Source organism: Cyrtonyx montezumae, unplaced genomic scaffold (assembly GCF_038088225.1).
Source record: "Cyrtonyx montezumae isolate F1298 unplaced genomic scaffold, pur_monq_1.0 scaffold_3, whole genome shotgun sequence".
NCBI classification, from domain to species: domain Eukaryota; kingdom Metazoa; phylum Chordata; class Aves; order Galliformes; family Odontophoridae; genus Cyrtonyx; species Cyrtonyx montezumae.
The window spans coordinates 148823577-148842453 of NW_027072034.1; the positions used below are offsets into that span (position 1 = coordinate 148823577).

Sequence of the window (18877 nt, forward strand, 5' to 3'; positions counted from 1 at the left end):
CTGCCCTTGCTGTTGGTGCATGCAGTAGTCACATCCTTCTCCATGTCTCACCTTACAAGTGGAGAATGTTAATTTCTTTCCAAAGTAAAATATTTTTAACAAGGTTGTCTTTTTTGGAATTCATTCTACATTATCTCCAGGCATTAAGGTAAGTAAATCAAGAATTTCCAAGTGGGACTACCTTCAATTAGAAGTAATATCACTTTGGTATAGCTTCAGAATCGGAGGGCACAATGACTCATACGAGGTTTTGATTAAGCATGTGTAAAGACATCAATTTCCTTCGTCCCTCTTGCTCTATAAAGATTATAATGAAGCTTATAAAAACTCAGCAATTTTGTATGCAAAAATGATATGCTCTTAGAAAAGCATTCTCCATGAGGATGTACACTGCTGCAAGATGCTACATACTTCTGTAAAGAAATACTATTAATTAATACACTAATTTATTTTGAGAGGTTGGTGCTAGGTCACCATTTTGCCAGACAAGTAAATTGGAAAACAAACATTTTTTGAATAGAGAATTAATGGAAACCTAAATTTGAAGTAAAACCATTGAATTGAGTTTTCTTATTGACAGTTTGAAGAAACATATTCATTTACTCTCATTCTTCTTTAACAGATTGTCCCCCCTGAGGACCTGGAGTCTAAGTAAACTATGATGGTATGCAACTGATTTCTGCCTGAGCAACCAGCTGAAATTTCAGCAGTATTGGGCTATGATGACAGGTTTATCAAAACTCTTTTAGTGATGTGAAATTCTAGATGGTTCATCATATATTTCTGCCTGCAAAATACTTTCCCTTAGATACTATGGGAGTATTTCATCCATAGAATTACTGTTTTTCATATTAATGAGTTATAAATGAGAGCTTAATTACTGCTAATTGCTTGAAAATCCACTGTTGGTGATTATAATCACTAACGATTAGATTGTTAAGCATTCATCTTTGTCTATCTTTAGCAAACTTAATGAGAAATTAAGGACCAGATCCTCAGCTGTACCAGTGCAAGAGAACCTCTACTGTGAGCACAGCCATGTCACCATTAGCATTATCCCCTGGCACAGACATGGTGCCTGTTGTGCCTTTCCACCACAAAGTTGTACACAGGATGAGATGTGAAGGAAATCTATTGCATTCTTGTAATCCACTCCTCAAAAAGTTGTCTCCAGGGACTATTTCTCTGGGTGTAACTCTAAGCCCTTAGGTCCAAATCTTCTATTACAGGCTGTGTAGCACATCTTCATAGTTTTGATATCAGGAGAACAAGAAGGTGAGTTGATTCCTTGAAGGTGCCTAATAACTTGTAGTTACAATTGGGATGTGAGCTTGTGCATAGATTTATCTACCTCCATACAGTTTCATTTGACAGGAAATAATAATTGTTTGGGTTCTAGTGGGTATTTAAAATGTGCTCATACTGCTTCAGTAGGTACTTGCACATGTTTGTGCAGCCGGTGCATACAGCCATTTTCACCAGTACAGCCTACAGAAGAGTAGGTATGCTTCAGCCAGACCAAAGTTGTTTGGTCCAACATACGTCTGTCCTTCATACATTCACTGAAGATGTACTGAAGTTATTCACTTCTTTAAATAACAAACGTGTAAGTCTATACTACATGAAATGGTAGATTTCCATCTGGCGAGAAATTAAGGAGTTTGCTTTTACTAGTGTATTATACTGAAGTTAATGATCCTTCTCACTGCAGCACTACACTTACAAGATAGCTCTGATGCTGTTTAAAACAGGGAAGAATATCATTTGAGGGGCACTTCTGTATTTGGCAAGACTTCTACATATTCTGATGGGAACTAATCAATACCTATTTCATTTTTGTGATACTTGTTCCTAGGAATGAAGGAAACTTCAGTCACAGAAACCTTTCTGCTCCAAGAAGCAAGGTTCACAATCCTTTTCATAAATAACTGAGAATGCAACTCAGCATCAGTTTGTTTTCTCACTCACAATACTGGGAAAGATGTTTGAGAATTTCTTACTATTAGTGGTTATAAACTATCTCATACTTTCCATACTAACCCTTTAATTTAAGCAGCTCTTCTCCTCTCTGTCTGTTCTTCATCAAAGTTCAAATCCCATCCTTCCTTATGATGTGTCAGATATCATTCAGCAGATTAAACTGAAATCACTTTAGAAGCTATTGTAGATATCTTTTCTCTTTCATTATTGAAGCTTTGTTTCTGTACACTGGTGTGTACAATAGATCAGTTTCATCCACCTCAAAGAAAAATCACCCAGTTTATATTTTAAATAGTCTCTGTCTGGGAATTTAAGTCAAACGGATGACTTGTGTTCAAGAGGATGATAACACTGTCCTAGTAAGGGAGGGAACATACGGTTACAGTAATTCCTTATACCACTTTAACTATCCTTTCAAGTGAATGTCTTTCCAGGGCAATAATTTTTTATCTTCCTGCTCTTTATGGGAGCCCTTTTCTGCACCTCTGTCAGCTTGAAATGACTTTTCTGAATAGGAAGAGACTGCTAAGTAATAATCCAGATACAGTCTCAATGGTATAATGCACAATAGCATTACTGGTAAAATATATCCTGGAAAGACTGAGAGAAATGAAGAAGAAAATTCTGCACATCGTTTACACTCATAATATTCTCTATATTGTATTATATAGTCTACACAGAATCTGTGTATGTTCTATATGCAGTTCTATGTATTTACATGTTAAAGAACTTAATCCTATATTTCACATGTTTGTAAGTTCAATAAATAAGAGATTTGAATGAAGCCATCGAATATTCTATTCTTAAAAAAAGGTTTTTGGTGAACCAAAACTATGGTAAGTAAATTTAAAGGAAAATCAAGTACTACTTGTACTGAAAATCAGTTTGATACACAAAAAGAGTATTAATGTAAAATATCCAACCATGAACACAGTGAGAAAGACTATCTTCTGTTAGACTAAAGTTTCAAATCTTAGCTTACTGTTTGCTTTCTAAAAAGATGAAAGCAGCTCACTGTCAGAATAAGCAAAAAACCCATGACATTTTAGTATAAATTAAGGAAGTATTTAAGGCTGTATAGAAAGTGCCCACATCATTAAAAAAATGTAGTCAGTCAAAGATGTACACTGAAACAGATTATGCTACAGATAACTGGCCAGGTACTAACGCACGAATCCTAACTCTAGCAGTTGCTACTTAACAAGTTTTGACCTTCTAAATTAAAAGTATCATGCTTACTAAATCAAAGCGGGAATATATGGGCGTTGAAAGGCCTGAAAAACTGGACAGAACTATTAACTCATCTTCTGTATTATTTTTTTATCTGCACGTATAGAAATCCAGGATTCTATACTACTTTTAACAAGTCGCACCTGCATGAATCAAGCATTATAGTCCCACCATTTCAATCAACATAGATATTCTTAATTATTTTAAATTGTTTAAAAAGAGATATATTTTTATTTTTTACCTTGCGATAGTGAGGGTACTACTTTGGATCAATAAACAGGACTTATTGGATCAATAAATAAGGACTTATGAACTTATGAACTTATGAACAGTGTTACTACTGGGGATTTTGTCTGAATTCTAGGTTATAAGCTAAATGAGACAGTGGGACTGATGGTCCCACTCAATAACTAGGGTTTTGGAAGTGAGGCTATTCAAAAATATTTTTTTTTCTTTTTTTGCTTCGGGTTAATTTCAGCTGGACTTGCTTCCTGGGCTAGCTCACTGCATAACCACCCTAATCCTAGGAAAATGAAGTGATGGAAGGGTGAGAAAGAGACTCACCACTTTAAAGCAATATGGATTCACAGGTGCTGCAGTGACCCTGGGAGTAACTGCAGCCTGAGCCATCAACGCCTGTAGAGCACGAGCGTCCAACTTTTAGCTTGCCTGGGCTGCACTGAGTGAAGAGGAATTGTCTTGAAATGTGTATACACAGGTCACTCCAAAAGTAATGCCTCCTATTTATATCTATAGCAATGACAAGATATACAAAGAATGCAGTAACGCTGATTGATGGAGCAAATTCGCAGCTACAAAGCGCTGCTGTTTTACAGTCACCACCATTAGCTATGCATTTTTTTCTGGCAATGAACAAGAGCGCGCATTCTGCGTTCATAAAAACCTGCACCAGCAGAGGTGACCACTGTTCTATGAAGGTGTCATTGCAGAGGGAGGTGCCAGGCTCAACCTCTTGGAAACTGATGACAGAAATGTGGTGCAATGGCACAAAGCTGCGCTGAGGAGGTCGAGTGGATAATAGGTAAAGTTTTGTGCCATGCGGGCAGCCACACTTCCTATTGAGGAAGCTGATGCCCCATGTCTGTGCAGGACATGCATGCCTCCTGTGTTCAGGAGGCATTTGGATAACGTCTTCATCAAGCTTTAAGTTCTGGCTATGTCTGAAGATGCAGCTGGACTTGATGATGGCTCGAGCTCCCTTCCAACCGAGCTATTCCACCCCGCCCCAGTGTCAGCAGCTGCCACACAAACTCCCCGCAGCCTCCACCGTCCCTTCCCGCCTTTTCCCGCGCTGCTACGGTCCCGCTGACGGCAGCGAGCTTCATGTCGCTAGGGCGCATGCGTGCAGTCTCCGAGCCTGCGTAATGCACGAGGAGACGGGGACCGGTAGCGCGGTGCGCATGCGTAGAAGGCGGCCGCGGGAGCCGGTAGATCAGCGTGGGCGCGGGAGCGGAGCGGAGCGAGCTGATGGTCGAGCTGCCGCGGGGAGCGGGCGGCTGGCGAGCGAGGTGAGGGGCCGGGCAGGAGCGGGGCCGAGCGCCCGTCGCGCAGCTCTGAGATGCGGTGAGGCGAGGACGCGGCGTCGCGGGGCGCTGAATCCCTGCCGCATCCTGTCCCGAGCTGCCCTCTGGGCCCGGGCTCCGCGTTCAGCCCGCCTGGCGCGGGGCTGTCCGTGAGCCGCTGTCCTGGAGGGCGGGGGGGAGCACGGCTACAGCCTCGTCTGGGTTCGGTCCGTTTCCGTGATGAAGTGTAGAAAGACGTGCCTCTGGTGGTTGGTGTTTCGAGGGCAGTGAGCTGAGAGGTGTAAGGTGATGTGGTTGAGAAGCATCTTCGTGCGTGATCAGGACGCGATCAGCAGGTCGGAGCTGTTTTGCATCTGCGATGAATTCAGACGTGCTCAGTCCTGGGGAGTGCAGTCACTGCAGAGCAGCCCTTACGTTCCCTTTCAGCACTTTCCAAAACTTTGTCTTCTCTTGTCCCTTGCCGTGGAGGCTAAATCTTATCCTTCTGCTTCTGATGATTACTTCTAGTTCATTTGCAGTGAGAAGCTTTAAGCTATTCTTTTTTTTTTTTTTTAAATCTTCATTGAATTCTGAAGGCACTTAAATAGGTACAGGAGACAAATAGGCAGACCTTTCTGAATTTAATTGGATAGAATGGGCCTGGTCTAGTTGAATGGTTGTTGGTATGCAAAATAATAATAATAATTCCCTGAACATAAGAACATTCTTTTTTTTTTTTCCTATGGCTGCATTACTTGAGTTTCTCATAATTGCAGTTATTGACTTCTCTGTTTTTCAGATTGTTTCGGATGTAGTTTTTTGAATTGCCCTTGTTAGGTGTGATGTGCTTACTTCGAAAAAAAAGTGTAATTTGAAATGCTGAGACACTGAAAATACTGAAGGTACAGTGTAAAGAAAGAAAAAACAGTCTCCTGTGTGTGTATGTATGTATTGTGCCCAAAGGGTAACAGGCACAAACTGGAACATAGGAAGTTCCATATGAATGTGAGGAAAAACTTCTTTATTTATGTATTACATATCTTTACAGAAGTTTTAGAAGGTGCAGGAGAACAGAGTTATTTTTCTGTGTTTTGTAACTAAAATGCAGCCTTTCCAGTGAATGGACAGTCAAACCTTCACTATTTCCCCACTTGTCTATAAGAGTGTAACCAATGTTACAGCTTTACCTGGGCCAGGCTGGTCTGGTGATTGGCTTCTTCTATTTTTGATTAGTATTTTTGGACTTTATCATCAGGTGAATTTTCTTCATATGGTTCTGTTGCTTTAAGCTTGGTTTCCTATGCTTTCCTTTTAACATCTGAAGAGCTATTATTTTGTTATCTTTCCTTATGCCCTGCCTGTTACTTGCAGTTCCTAACTTGCTGGCTGTCCAGGAAGATGATCATCTGTGACTAATCTGCTTTTCTCATTTTATGACCTCTCTACTTTAAAATGTGTATAAAGACAGGCCAAAATATGAGTTTCTCCAGTTAGTTAAATGTGACAATGCTTTATTATACTTGTTTGGTGATATATTGCATACCTTTCCATTTTAATTTTAATTTTTGGAACCTGCCTTGTGTGAAAGTGGCTGTATAATGCCTTACGTAGTAAAGCCCTATTTTGGTGAGGTCTTCCCACCCTGCATAGTATGTAGGCTGCTCCAAAAGTAGCGCATCCCACGGATGGGAAACTAACTGGTATGCAGAGCACAACACTGCTTGATAGTGTGAATTCTCAGTTACAAAACTATTTCTTCAACGTAGTCACCACCATTGGCTGTGCGTTTCTGCCAGCGATGAACATGAGCCTGCATGCCATACTCTCATAAAAAGCTGCACCAGTGAAGATGACTGCTGTTTCACAGCTACCATGATGGTATTGTTGCTAGGAAAACATTGCCCACGTGGTCCAGCTTCCATTGTGCTAACACCCATGGTTTGGTCTTTGCAGATGTTCAGCTAGTGTTAGTGATTGTCAACAGGTTCATTTTTTTCCATGTAAAGGAAGTCAGTGACACACTTTTGCTTCATCTTCACTTTGACATCAGATGCCATTCTGTCAGGCTGCCCCTCTGCTGACATCTGTCAACAGCAACAGAATGTAGTGGAATATTGCTGGGAAGGTTCAACCTTTACTGCCATACCACCACCATCCACGTCTGATGTCATGGGCCAACAAATAAAATAGTAGGCATTTATTTTGGAGCAGCTGTCTTCATATTGTCCTGAGTTAGTATGTCTGTTTAGATGTAATATAAACTCCTGTTTATTCTCCTTTTTGGTATATGACAGCAAATCATAATTAAAGCTTTTTATTTTCCAGATTCAGACTACAGGGACATCAAAATGCCTAATCTTGAACATCCAGCTTATCCACCAGCTACTCTTCTTTGCTTGGAAAATTTAGTGCCTTGTCGAGAATCCCAGGTGTCCATGTTGCTGTCAGTATTTGGAGAGGTAGTGCTTGCTGTATTGTGTATTTGAGTGGAACAATGATGTTTTGTTATCTCGGAGCGAATGAAGAGTGTTTGTGATATTATGAATGTAGATTGAGTACATCTTGTTTCTTAAACTACACATCTTTAACATCAGTGTTTCACTGGTAGGTTCCAGTAAATTTAAAGGTTGGAAACTTTCACTTATAGCTTAAAGGAACCACAAAAACTTAAAACTGTTAGTGCCCTACTGTCTTTGAAGCCTTGTTTCTTCATGATAGTTCCTGGTATTAACTTGTTTCCAGAGATAGAACAAGTCTGTCTTTTTCCCTGGTCTTAAGTTCTAGGGTTATTTTCTTTCTCTCTTTTATTTTATTTTTTTTAAAGCAGCAATATAGAAATTCTATTTGCAACTGCTATGTCTGCATGTCTGAATTTTAGGTACGTGATTCTTGGTAGTTCTGTTGCTGTCCATAAGATTTTGTAGTGCTAATGAAAAGCATCTTGTATTTGTGTAAGTTATGATAATACAAAGTTTGCCAGTTTGCCCTTGCCAGGATTTTGTTTGTTATTTAATCAGTTTGTATTAAGAGCCTACTGTTTTTCTTCTCACTTGCTCCTACTTAACTTGCTTTCATAAAAAAGTGTGTCCTACATTATAGCAGTTTCACTGTGACATTTGATTCTGGGAACTTAATCTCTTAGCATTTCAGCGATTGTGGTATCAATGTGAGTTTGTTTCATGTTAATCGCCATATATTATACTTGATACATCAGTTTTAAAGATAATTTTTCTTTTTGTGGGAAAATGTCATTGATGAATCCTCTGTTGAAAACAAACAACAACAATAACAAAAACCCACAACAGAACAAAGCAGAAGAGGTATCAAAATAGCAACAAATTTCTTGTTAAACTTGTTTTCCCTAGCGTCAGCATTTGAGTTTTCCATCCATCTTTATCTATGGGCATACGTCTAGTGGAAAGACCTACGTGATGAAGACTCTTCTAAACACATTACAGGTAAGTTTGTTTATATTTGATACTGAATTTAGAACTTTGTAATGGAGGAGTGATTGAAAACATAATCCCTCGGCCATACGTCTGATTTCGCAGGATGGTTTGTTTCTTCAGCCATTTCTGCTGCCTTGATTTTTTTTTTTCCCTTCTATAATGTGGAATAGTACATATTAAGATATAGCACAGAATAATTCCTTTTCTTAGAAAAGTTTAAAATGGGGAAAAAAACGCAGCCTATTTTCTTCCTCCCTCTCAGTGACAGGGGGTTACTTATGTAGTGCAGCATACCTTTTTTGTATCTTGTAGTTCTCTTTTAATAGCTTATTTGGATATTAAAAAAAACAACAACAAAAAAAAACACACCTTATGGAAGTCTCACAAATAAAATTTTGGTGGTATCTGGGTGTCCCAGCAGTGTTTGTGGCTGTGTGTTCCTAGCCTAAAGTCCTGGGGGCCAATAGCTGGAGCAGCTGTGAGAGATGAATAACAGTAAGAAGAGTTTGGCAAAGTAGAAGTTTGCTTTTTGTTAATAGACTAATTTCAGTTACGTTCAGTTGGATGTGCATAATCTTTTTAAATATAGTCCTGAAAGCTTGAGCTTTGTACAGTCATTAGTATTCTGAGTAAAGATACAAGCTTGCTGGAAATTTAAAAGGAAAAGGAAAGTAAGTCAATGAAATTATGAAAATCACTGTTGAATACAAGGCTGCCATCATTTGATCTGATACTTTTGCAGATTCAAGGAGAACACTGTATTCATTGCAGCATGTTTGGTTTATTCCAGTCAGCCTGCTTGTAGATTCAGGAAGATATTAACTTTGGAAAAATACAGTCTTGTAGATCTAAATTTTGAAGCATTATGAAGTGTTGCATAGGCTAATTGTTTTGGTTTTACTAGATTCCCCAAATGTGGCTTGATGTGCATCATATATTAAAACCCACTGCTAGTATCCTGTTTGCTATTTTTAACATAAGAAAACCAATTAGTAAGACCATTTTTCTCAATATTTTGGAGCAACTGAGTGTCCTGAATAAATGTAATAGTGTTGTAGCTGGGTGGCTAGCAATAAGTGAACTCTGTCAACTAATTGGAATCAACAATTTTATTTTAGGCAAAGGAGCATACAGACGCAAAACAAAATTCACATCAAGGATTTCTGCTTTCTAAGTAAAGTCGTCTTTATTTGAAATTGGTTAATGCCATATAAATGATCACAGGAAATAAATATACCCATTCTCAAACTTAAAAATCTTAAAAGAAGATCTGAGTTTATTTTTGTATTAAAAGTATCAACTTTTAATTTAACTTCTTGACATCAACATTTTGCCTATCCTATGTATTTCTGCAATTATTTTAGCTAGATATAGTAACCATTTCACAGTTGTTTTTATTATAGTCTAATGTGTTTAAAAGATCTGGTACTTCCTAGTTAGAGTCTTAGCTTTATTACTTTCAAAATCTAAACAGCGTGTTTGTTATGATATATAAAATAATTTGTTAGAATTCAGCCCCTGCTGTGCCAGGAAAAATAGGTGCATGCTCAAGATGTCTTTCTGTTTTGCTAAAGTCAACATTGCCAGACCTTTTACTGGTGAGATGGATCTTATTCTCATGCTGGTACTATTGCTTTTCTTCTTGAATGAGCATCACTGTCAGAAATGTTCTTCAGCTTCACCATCCAACATCTTTTGGATTCCAGTTATTTTCTTAAGTGGGTAGGAGTAGATAAGAAGTAGGTCAAAGCTGGACTAAGACAACATATTCTTGGAAACAATGTGGAAACTCAGTGCTAGTTTTGACTTTGGGATCTTATATTCCTAGTAACGGGAACTATGTGCTATCTTCCCTTCAGTTGTTAGGGTAGAAAATTGCTTTAGTGCTGTCTGCTGGGAGATGAGTTGCATCCCTGGTGACTTTTACTGGAGCTCCTTTGTGTTACTAACTGATGGACTTCAGCAGGAATAGATTTATTTCACTTGCAAGGACTGCAGGTAGAGAAATATACTCATTTAAAATCACGTGCACTATTATTTTTGAGGATCCCAACTACATGGTTGTGAGTCATTATGACTGAATGCATGCTTCTCATGAAAATACTTGTCTTGAAGAATAATGGAGATTGGAACTGTCTTAAGTACTTCTAGTCCTTATTGGATCAGTGTTGGCAGAAGATTTCTAAAGTATTAGGCTCTTGCCACATCTATGGTCCTTTTTCTTTTAGCAAACATACATATTCACGAACAGTTTTACTTATACTTCTGATATTTCCTAAGATGAGTTTTAAAATTCTTCCAAGTTGAAGGGTGACGTTACAGAAATCTCTTATATCTGTTAGAGCCTATGCTTTTGTCAGTCAAGTATTCAAGTATTTAAATCCATTGACAGTTCCCTATCTCATCCTGGAGCCATGTCTGAATTCACGAACTTGTCTGTTCTTGTAGCTCTATATTTCAGGCTTTTTAGAGTGTATGTATCACAGATACACTGAACTGTTTGTTTTTTTTATTGCGTCCCTTTCATTTACTGTAGAGAAATTCTCTACAGAGAAAGGGGGGAAATGGTGGTCAAGACCTTTTCTTCTAACACTGTGCTACTCAATAGCAACATAACCAGAGATGGCCAGGTAGGTACAGGAAAGCAGTAGGATTTAAGGAGCAGCTTGTTCCACATAATTTTCTATTGCCAAATATAGACATTTCCTACATACTGTGGTTTTGTGAATCCAGTATTAAAACACCTAGCTTTCTTTCTGCCATGGAAGTGGTAGATCATTTTAAGTAAATTCTTTTGGAGACAAAGCCCCTTTTAATAGTGATAAACATCGTAAGAATGCTTTTGGTATGTTGAGCATATATATGTATGCAAGCATGTATCTATACTTGCCCACATCTGCTGAATCATGTGCCATATGTAGTATTCGAAGTAGAAAGACTAGAATAAAGTACTTATGTATAGTCTTATATAGGGCCCCTCACTACAAGGACATTGAAGCCCTGGAGCGTGTTCAGAGAAGGGCAACAAAACTGGTGAGGGGTCTGGAGCACAAGTCTTACGAGGAGTGGCTGAGGGAGCTGGGATTGTTTAGTCTGGAGAAGAGGAGGCTCAGAGGAGACCTTATTGCACTCTACCACTTCCTGAAGGGGGGTTGTGGCGAGGTGGGGGTGGGCCTCTTCTCCCTGATGAATAATGACAGGACGAGAGGGAATGGCCACAAGTTGCGCCGGGGAAGATTTAGATTAGACCTGAGGAAACATTTTTTCTCTGAAAGAGTGGTCAGGCACTGGAATGGCCTGCCTAGGGAGGTGGTTGAGGCACCATCCCTAGCGCTGTTCAAGAAGCGTTTAGATGAGGTGCTAAGGGATTTGATTTAGTAGTTGGGTAGGGATAGTGATAGGAGGATGGTTGGACTAGATGATCTTGTAGGTCCTTTCCAACCTAATGAACCTATGAACCTATATATATGTGTATCTATATTAAATACTTTATACATATATAGAGAAAACTTATACCTAGTCTCTGTCTATGCACACATTCCTTATCGGAAGTTTAATTTTGCAAGTACTGAATGTGTATCCCAATGTCTAATGTTTTCCAGAGGTTTTCATATTCAGTGTTTAAGAAAAAAAGCTTACCCTTCAGCAGAGTATGGAACTAAGCAAACTGCCTATTTCTTAAACCGTGAAGTTGATAGAAAATTGTCTGCTTTGCCTTTTGTAGCTTTGAAAACTGGTGCTGTTCTGTAGTCCTGTATCTCTTCTAATTATGGACAATTGACTGTATTTTTCAATATTACTTAAAATGTCCTTATCAATACAAATTATGGTTTATCATGCCAGAGTGTGACATACTCTGTATTTCACGTGCTGTTTGCTCTGAAGAGATCCATTTTAAATAGAATATTTTGCACAAGCATGCTTATCACGTGCCTGATACAGAATCTTGCACTTCATCTTGGGGTCATTTGTATACAATGAATGCCAAAAACATTGAGTAATTTCTTTGAAGAGTGTGCTGCTAGATTACTTTCTTTATAATATAAGATTGAGAAGTTCATGCTATCCAGAAACTGTAATTTGTAATAGGTTATTTTATGAGACTGTAATGTGTTGTGCTTGTCTCATCTTTTCTTTGATCAAAATGCTATTTGGTTTTCTTTTGGTGTTTTGCTCTCAAAAGGGAAATTTTAAAACATAACTGGAAGGTACTTTATATGTTTCATGTGAGGATTTGTTAGATCTCTCTTAACGTCACTGTATGTGATAGTTTGACCAGATACCTAAGTAATTATTCATCTATGGCAACGGTTTGGTTTTGGTTTATGCTCTCTGCTGTTGGCAGTGTTTGGTTTCTTTCACTTCTTCATATGGAAAGGGAAAGTTGATTTTGGAGTATTTCTATTGGGAAAGCACTATAAATACAGTATAGAAATGAAGTTGGATATTTTTATCCTTTTCAGCTTCCTCATGTGTTTGTGAACTGTGTGGAATACTTTACTTCACGACTTCTTTTAGAAGAAATTCTCATCCAGTTGCAAAACTGTTCTTCTGAAGGAAAGCAAGCTTCTCATGTGCCTTGTGATACCTTCAATGATTTTGTGCGTCTTTTTAAACAATCTATTGTGAGTCAGAATCTTCAAGATCAAACACTGTATGTTGTAAGTAATTTAATTTTGGTGCGTATGTTTTGTTTTGGTTATGTGGATGTAATTGTTGTCAATAATTTGTATGTGTGATGTATGTATTAGAACAGTTTTCACAAAATGGTTTTCTGGACCATGTTCACAATCTGTTGATACTGGAAAGATTTTTTTCAGCTGGTTTACTTTCTTTGTGAAGGATATTTTTCCTATTTTTCTTTTGAGTTTTTTTAATACACAAAGCTGGATAACATACTAACCAATTGCCATAAATTAAAATGTATAATTGGATTAAGTCTCTTATAGTAATATCTATAGAGAGCCTGTTATTTCATAATTAAGTCATGCTGAGATAGTTCTTTGTGAATTAGATAATTTCACAAAGAAGAAGGCAGAAGTGGGAAGCAGGGATGAAGTGCATTATGGAGCACACTGATGATAACCTTTTGTTGACTAGAATAGCTACAAGTCATAAGTCATAGTAAGGAATTAAAACTTACAATTTCCACTGTAAATGTAAAGATCTTGTGTTTAACTTGTTGCCCTTGGAGACATGGACTGAGGTTTTAAAATTGAGATGTCAAAAATGTCCTGCAGTGAAAGATTTGATGACATACTCAAGTAGAAGAAACAAGCAGTCTGTGGAAGAAAATATGAGAACTCGGATCATTGATTGAATCAGTGTAGGATTAGAACACTAATACTTTTTTCCTGTGGTAATCTGACTACTTCAAGTAGTAAACATTTGCAGACATCATTAACAGAATTGTTTGTGCCAACGGATGAATACTGAAGTAAATGTGAAGCCTGCAAGAGCTCTAAGGGGAGGATGTATAAAACTTCTTCTAGTTCTCACTTAATTGAATAAATTCTGTTAATATGGTGATATGTAATTGTGTATGTGCATACATAGTAAATCTAGGAAACATGTGAACTGAATTTTCAGCACAGAATTAGGAATTAAACAATTGGTTAAAAGAGGTCACATTCATTATTTATTGAAATGTGAAAATGACTCGATTGGAAGTCAAAACACCTGAGATTATCAGTTTGCATGCAGTTGGAGAACAGACTGCTTTGCTTTTTTGTAGTCAAACAAGAAGTGCAGAATCACACAGAAAATTCTATATCGTTTCACAGGTTGTAGTTAATGTTTTTATATCCATTAAAAAAAAAGCCACTTAATATTGTGTTTAGGGGAGCCAATGCTAACTGATAAAGCTCATGAGGTTGATAAAATTTACTCTCCAAAATTGAAAAAATTAAACCCTAAACCAGTACCTAAAATATATAATAAATTTCTTATAAGTAAATCAATTTAGTTTAGAGACAAAAATGCAGTATTGACATTTTTCAACAATTCCATAAAAACAAGATTTAGCACTAAAACAATAGGAAATTTCGCAGAATATATACTAAATCCTTACTTCTTTTCAGTTTAATATTTGAATTAGAAAAACCTAATCTGCATCAGTAAAGAATGCATCAAGAGTTATATTAAAATTATTATTGATCTGGGAATCAGAATGTTCCTGAACAGTAGTTACAGAAAACAAAACATTAAATAATAGGAAGTTTCAATTGTTTCGGGTAAAGAGTTGCTGAATCAGAAGAATGAAGTATTAAATTAGCATTTCAGTTCTGTTCTGCATGGGAGCAGACAGGAACCCAGGAAATCAATTCATGTATATTAACCTGTGTCATCTGGGTTTATGGTAGAATGGTTTAAATTGAGACTGATGGAAGACTGCTGTGCTGGTAACATCAACTGGCAAGACTAATTTATTTTATTTCATTTTGGTACTAAATAATCTAATGTTTCAGCCTAATTAATTCATAGTGAATTAAGATAAATGTTTACTTTCAAGCAAAGGATTATAAACGCTTCTGTTAACTCAAGCACGGGTGCTGCATGCTTGTGATTACTTAAAAAGAAATTTATTTTTTATAACTGAAAAAATAGAGCAGATCTAACTTCTATTGATTTTGTACATCTACAGTATTCAGTGCTGTACAGAAGTAAGAATCTGCTGTTTTAATGTTACTCAGCAGTCATTTGTGAAATGCACTTTTTGGTTTAAAAAAATGTGACAAATTTACATTAAAAATAAATAATAAGTTTTATAGATTGTATATAAATACAGACTTATAGGCCTGTGTTGGTCATTTCCATGAAATGTGATGTATTCTGTAGGCCAGTGTCGCAGTAAATTTTGCATGCTGTGAGTAACGACTCTATTTTGTTTCCCATTTAGGGAAATAGTAAGATCTCCTTCAGTCAAGGGCCTAAAGCTTTGTATTCAGTATTGCCTGTTAGTGGGCCTACTGAGGAATATTTCTTTAGAAACAATGTTTTCAAGCAGTTCTGAGTAAACCTAGTCAGCTGTCTTCATCCCTGAATTTGGTTATTATATGAACCAAATAGGAATGTCAGTACAACATGGTTATATTGTAATTTATTTTAAGATATAGTAGTCCTAAGGATGTTGAACTATTATCTCAGTGATAATCCCACTTACTTTTTTTTCTTTTCAGTTTTATTTTTAAGTACTCTTTACATAACCTGTTCTTTGGTTGCCTGCATTGAATTATTTTCCTTATTGTGAACAACAGAAACAATAGATGTTATAACATTTTGATGTGGTAAAAGGGTAGACTAATGAAATTTTCCAGAGACTGATAGTTTCTCTTTCAGGAGCAGTAATTCAGAGGAAGTAACAAACTTCAGAACTTACATTTGTATTATGATAGTCAATAGAATACAAAATGAATGATTGTTCTTTTTTTTTTTCCTTCATGTCAGGATTCCAAGTATATTGAGAATAAGGTTTTTTGCTGTTTTGTTTTGTTTTTTTTTCCTGAAGGATGACCACATATGTTTTTTATGCTCCTGTTTTTTCCCCTCTAGGATCAAAATGTTCAGTTTTTTAGATAGTGTTCCTTGTATAAGCTGTGCATACACAACATATCTGTTAGTACTACACAAAGTTTACATAAAATACAATTAAAGTCCATAAACTTCCACGCTACAAACTATGGTAAGAAGAGTTTCTCTCAAAATTCAATTGTATGAACTCCATGTGTTAGCTAGTTGAAGATGCTAAGTGGTAGCTCTTAATTACTTCAGAGACATAACTTAATAGTGGTATGAGACAACTCTCCTTCAGTAAATGTGTTAATATAGAGTAATACCCAATTTTTAATAGAAGAACAATTTAGGAGAAAATTGAGATTTCAGTGGTTATAAATTAATATTACAGTTTTCTTGACTTATTTATGTACTTCTTAATTCTTGCTGCTGTAAGGCATAGGAATGTAGCTTTTCTGGGGATTGTATGTTTTGTTTGGAAGGCAGAGCTGTTTGAGCTTTCTGGAAGCACACCTGAAGCAATAAACTCTCCGATGTTCACTACCTAACGTGACTTCCTACTTAGTTTCTTGTTGTTTGAGAGCTGTTAGTGAAATGTGTCTCCAGCAGCTGAGAATGGATTTCATGTTAACATTGTCTATATAATGAGATCATTATTTTGTTAAAGGTACTGGATCGAGCGGAACAGCTAAGGGAAATGGAAGCAAACATTCTGCCAGCATTTCTTAGGCTTCAAGAATTGGTGAGTATCTCAAGAAAAAAAAAATAGTGTATGTTTTCTACATTAAAAGTAACTGCATGTGAGATATGTCTGTCTAGACTCCCTGTGACATATGATTCCATAGATTAGAAAAGCTGCAAGGTTGATTTATTTGTCTGTTTTCTGGAAAATAAGCAACCAGCAGTGGTCAAAACCTGAGAGTAAACCAGAATTTAAATACTGGCAGGTTTATCATATCCTTCAATATAATCAAACAAATGTAAAGTTTAAAAATACCTTCTGATGGTGATGCTGATGCCAAATATATAGCAGTCTTTTATGGTATGCTTTTGTTTTTGAGAAGAATGTGAAGTTTTTCTACTCTTCATTTATTAACTTCCAAAAAAAAAAAAAAAGCAAAAAAAAAGAAGACTGTAATCTACCAGACAAAAGTTCAACACAGATCCTATATACTTTGTACCAACAACAGATAAATAAAAAAACCTAACCTTTCTACCATTTGTAGATGTTAGTGTGTGGATCCAAAGTCTACATCTGAGTCAGGCTGACTCAGAGAGATAAATTGAATAGAGTGAACAGCATCAGAAGCATGAATTTGCAACTCAAGAAATGTTGGTTTTCCTCAGTTTTCTCCCATGTGAAACTTGAGATCATTTCTTGATGGCCTTTTTCAGAATAGTATGAACTATTGGTTGTAGCTGGACCTGCTCAGCTCAGCAGCTGAGAACATGCTTGATGATGGCAGAAGGTTTTTACATTTCTACCATAATCGCAGCATAGTATGTTTCTGATTTGAAAGTGAAACTCAGTATCTTGTCCTCTTTCACTTCTGAATTATCTAGGCTTTTCCCTTGGAAGAAGTAAAAATTCTCTGTGTATTCTCTGAAAATAAATAGAAAACAAATTCAGAAAATGGTGCTATCTTGAAATGTCTGAATAACTAAATAGAGGACTTTTTTTTTGTACCTCAAGAACTTGTATATGCTAGTCAGTAATTTTCTGGTGACACTGATTTCACTGTTTACTGAACAAAGTATCATTCACAGCTGTGTTTTTAATCTTGGCAGCTGATACGTTTTTCTGTCCCTTCTTGTCTGTTTTGCCCATATTGTAGAGTTTGCTGCCCTAAAGCAGCAACAAACTGTGTGACAATAAATGAGGGAAGCGTAGCCCCTACTGTTCAGGGATCAAAAAACATGATTTTTTTTGTTTTTGTTTTTAAATGTGCTAAAGCAGCATCTTCAAGTTCAAAAGTGATCTCCAAATAAGTTTGCTCATGGTTCCTAATACTGATATCTTAGACAAATGTCAAAGGGGCAGACTTACTTCATCTTTTACTTTCATTTTTAGGAGGCAAGGGTGTTCATTAGTGGCCAAAGATTTTGTGGAACAGGGCATCATTTGTGAAGGATGGGATGCTTGATTTCTGTGAAGATTAGGGTAGAAAGGACTCAGTTTTTTCGTATTGGAAGGTCTGTCAGGAACTGAAATGAAAATACCTTAGCTATTTTTCTTAGCTAAAGTGATAGGAGGTCTGGGAAAGAAAACTATAGAAAAGTGGTCTCATTAAAAGGAAATGGATGGAAAAGTAGAGAAAGAAGAAACAATAAAGAATGTTGGTTGGTATCATTTTAGCAAGAGGAGGGAATTTCAGGGAAGGAGAATAGCATTTTCAAGTCATTCATAACTCATTAAACATCATATATCAGTGGGGGTTTCAAGGAGCTTTTTACAGCTTTTTTTCTGTAGGCATTGTCTAGGAATTTAAACTGTTAGAAGTTAAGACTTTGGGATTCTTAGAATATACTGGGAACTGCACTGAAGCACTGTAATATGATAAGAGGAAAGAAGGGCAATTTTCAAAAATCTTCTGTTCCTACTCACTACTTGACCTTTAAAATAAAGTACTAGCTTGGTTTTGAAAAGATCTGAGCCTTCTTTCACTTCTTAACTCCTCCTATCTGTTCTGAAAGTCTGGGTTTGATTACCAGTGTAAATTGCTGCCTTAATTTTGCAAACCATGAATGGATTGAAGTTGGTATTGTCTAGTACTGGAGCTCTGTAGCCCCAGAAAGCATAAATGCCAATGAAATGGTGAGAGATAAAGATGAAAGACTTTGAATGTAAAACTCTTTTTACTAGGCTAATTGAAGCTTTATTATGGTAGTAATTTGTATTAATCTGTAAATTTAATTTGTTATTATTTTTAACAGTCACAGTAGTCTTTTTTTCTCGTTGTTATAATATGCAATTTTTATATCTGTTCATCTGTTTGTTTTTCCCTCCTTGCAGACTGACAGAAATGTGACAGTGATCTTGCTTAGTGAAATAGTATGGGAAATGTTCCGTCCTAACACTGGATGCTTTGAACCATTCATCTTGTATTTTCCTGATTACAGCATAGGTAATGCAATACTCAAATTTGCTTTTTAATCAAATAACACTTTGTTAAAAACCAGGCA

The 18877-nt window shown here is 36.7% G+C and overlaps 1 protein-coding gene across 2 annotated transcripts in view; it reads left to right on the forward strand.

Moving 5' to 3' along the window:
• Positions 1–4656: 4656 nt before the first annotated feature.
• The window catches only part of ORC5 (origin recognition complex subunit 5), a 66079-nt gene continuing 51858 nt past the window's right edge, over positions 4657–18877 (forward strand). The window contains exons 1-6 of one of the 2 annotated variants that reach the window (XM_065743650.1): positions 4657–4739; positions 7059–7192; positions 8099–8191; positions 12646–12843; positions 16362–16436; positions 18708–18819. In XM_065743650.1, the coding sequence (XP_065599722.1) occupies positions 7082–7192; positions 8099–8191; positions 12646–12843; positions 16362–16436; positions 18708–18819 (589 nt within the window). In that variant the 5' untranslated portion in view covers positions 4657–4739; positions 7059–7081. Of the gene's footprint in view, positions 4740–6711; positions 6965–7058; positions 7193–8098; positions 8192–12645; positions 12844–16361; positions 16437–18707; positions 18820–18877 lie in introns of those variants that run through there. The other variant, XM_065743652.1, reaches the window with a different exon arrangement.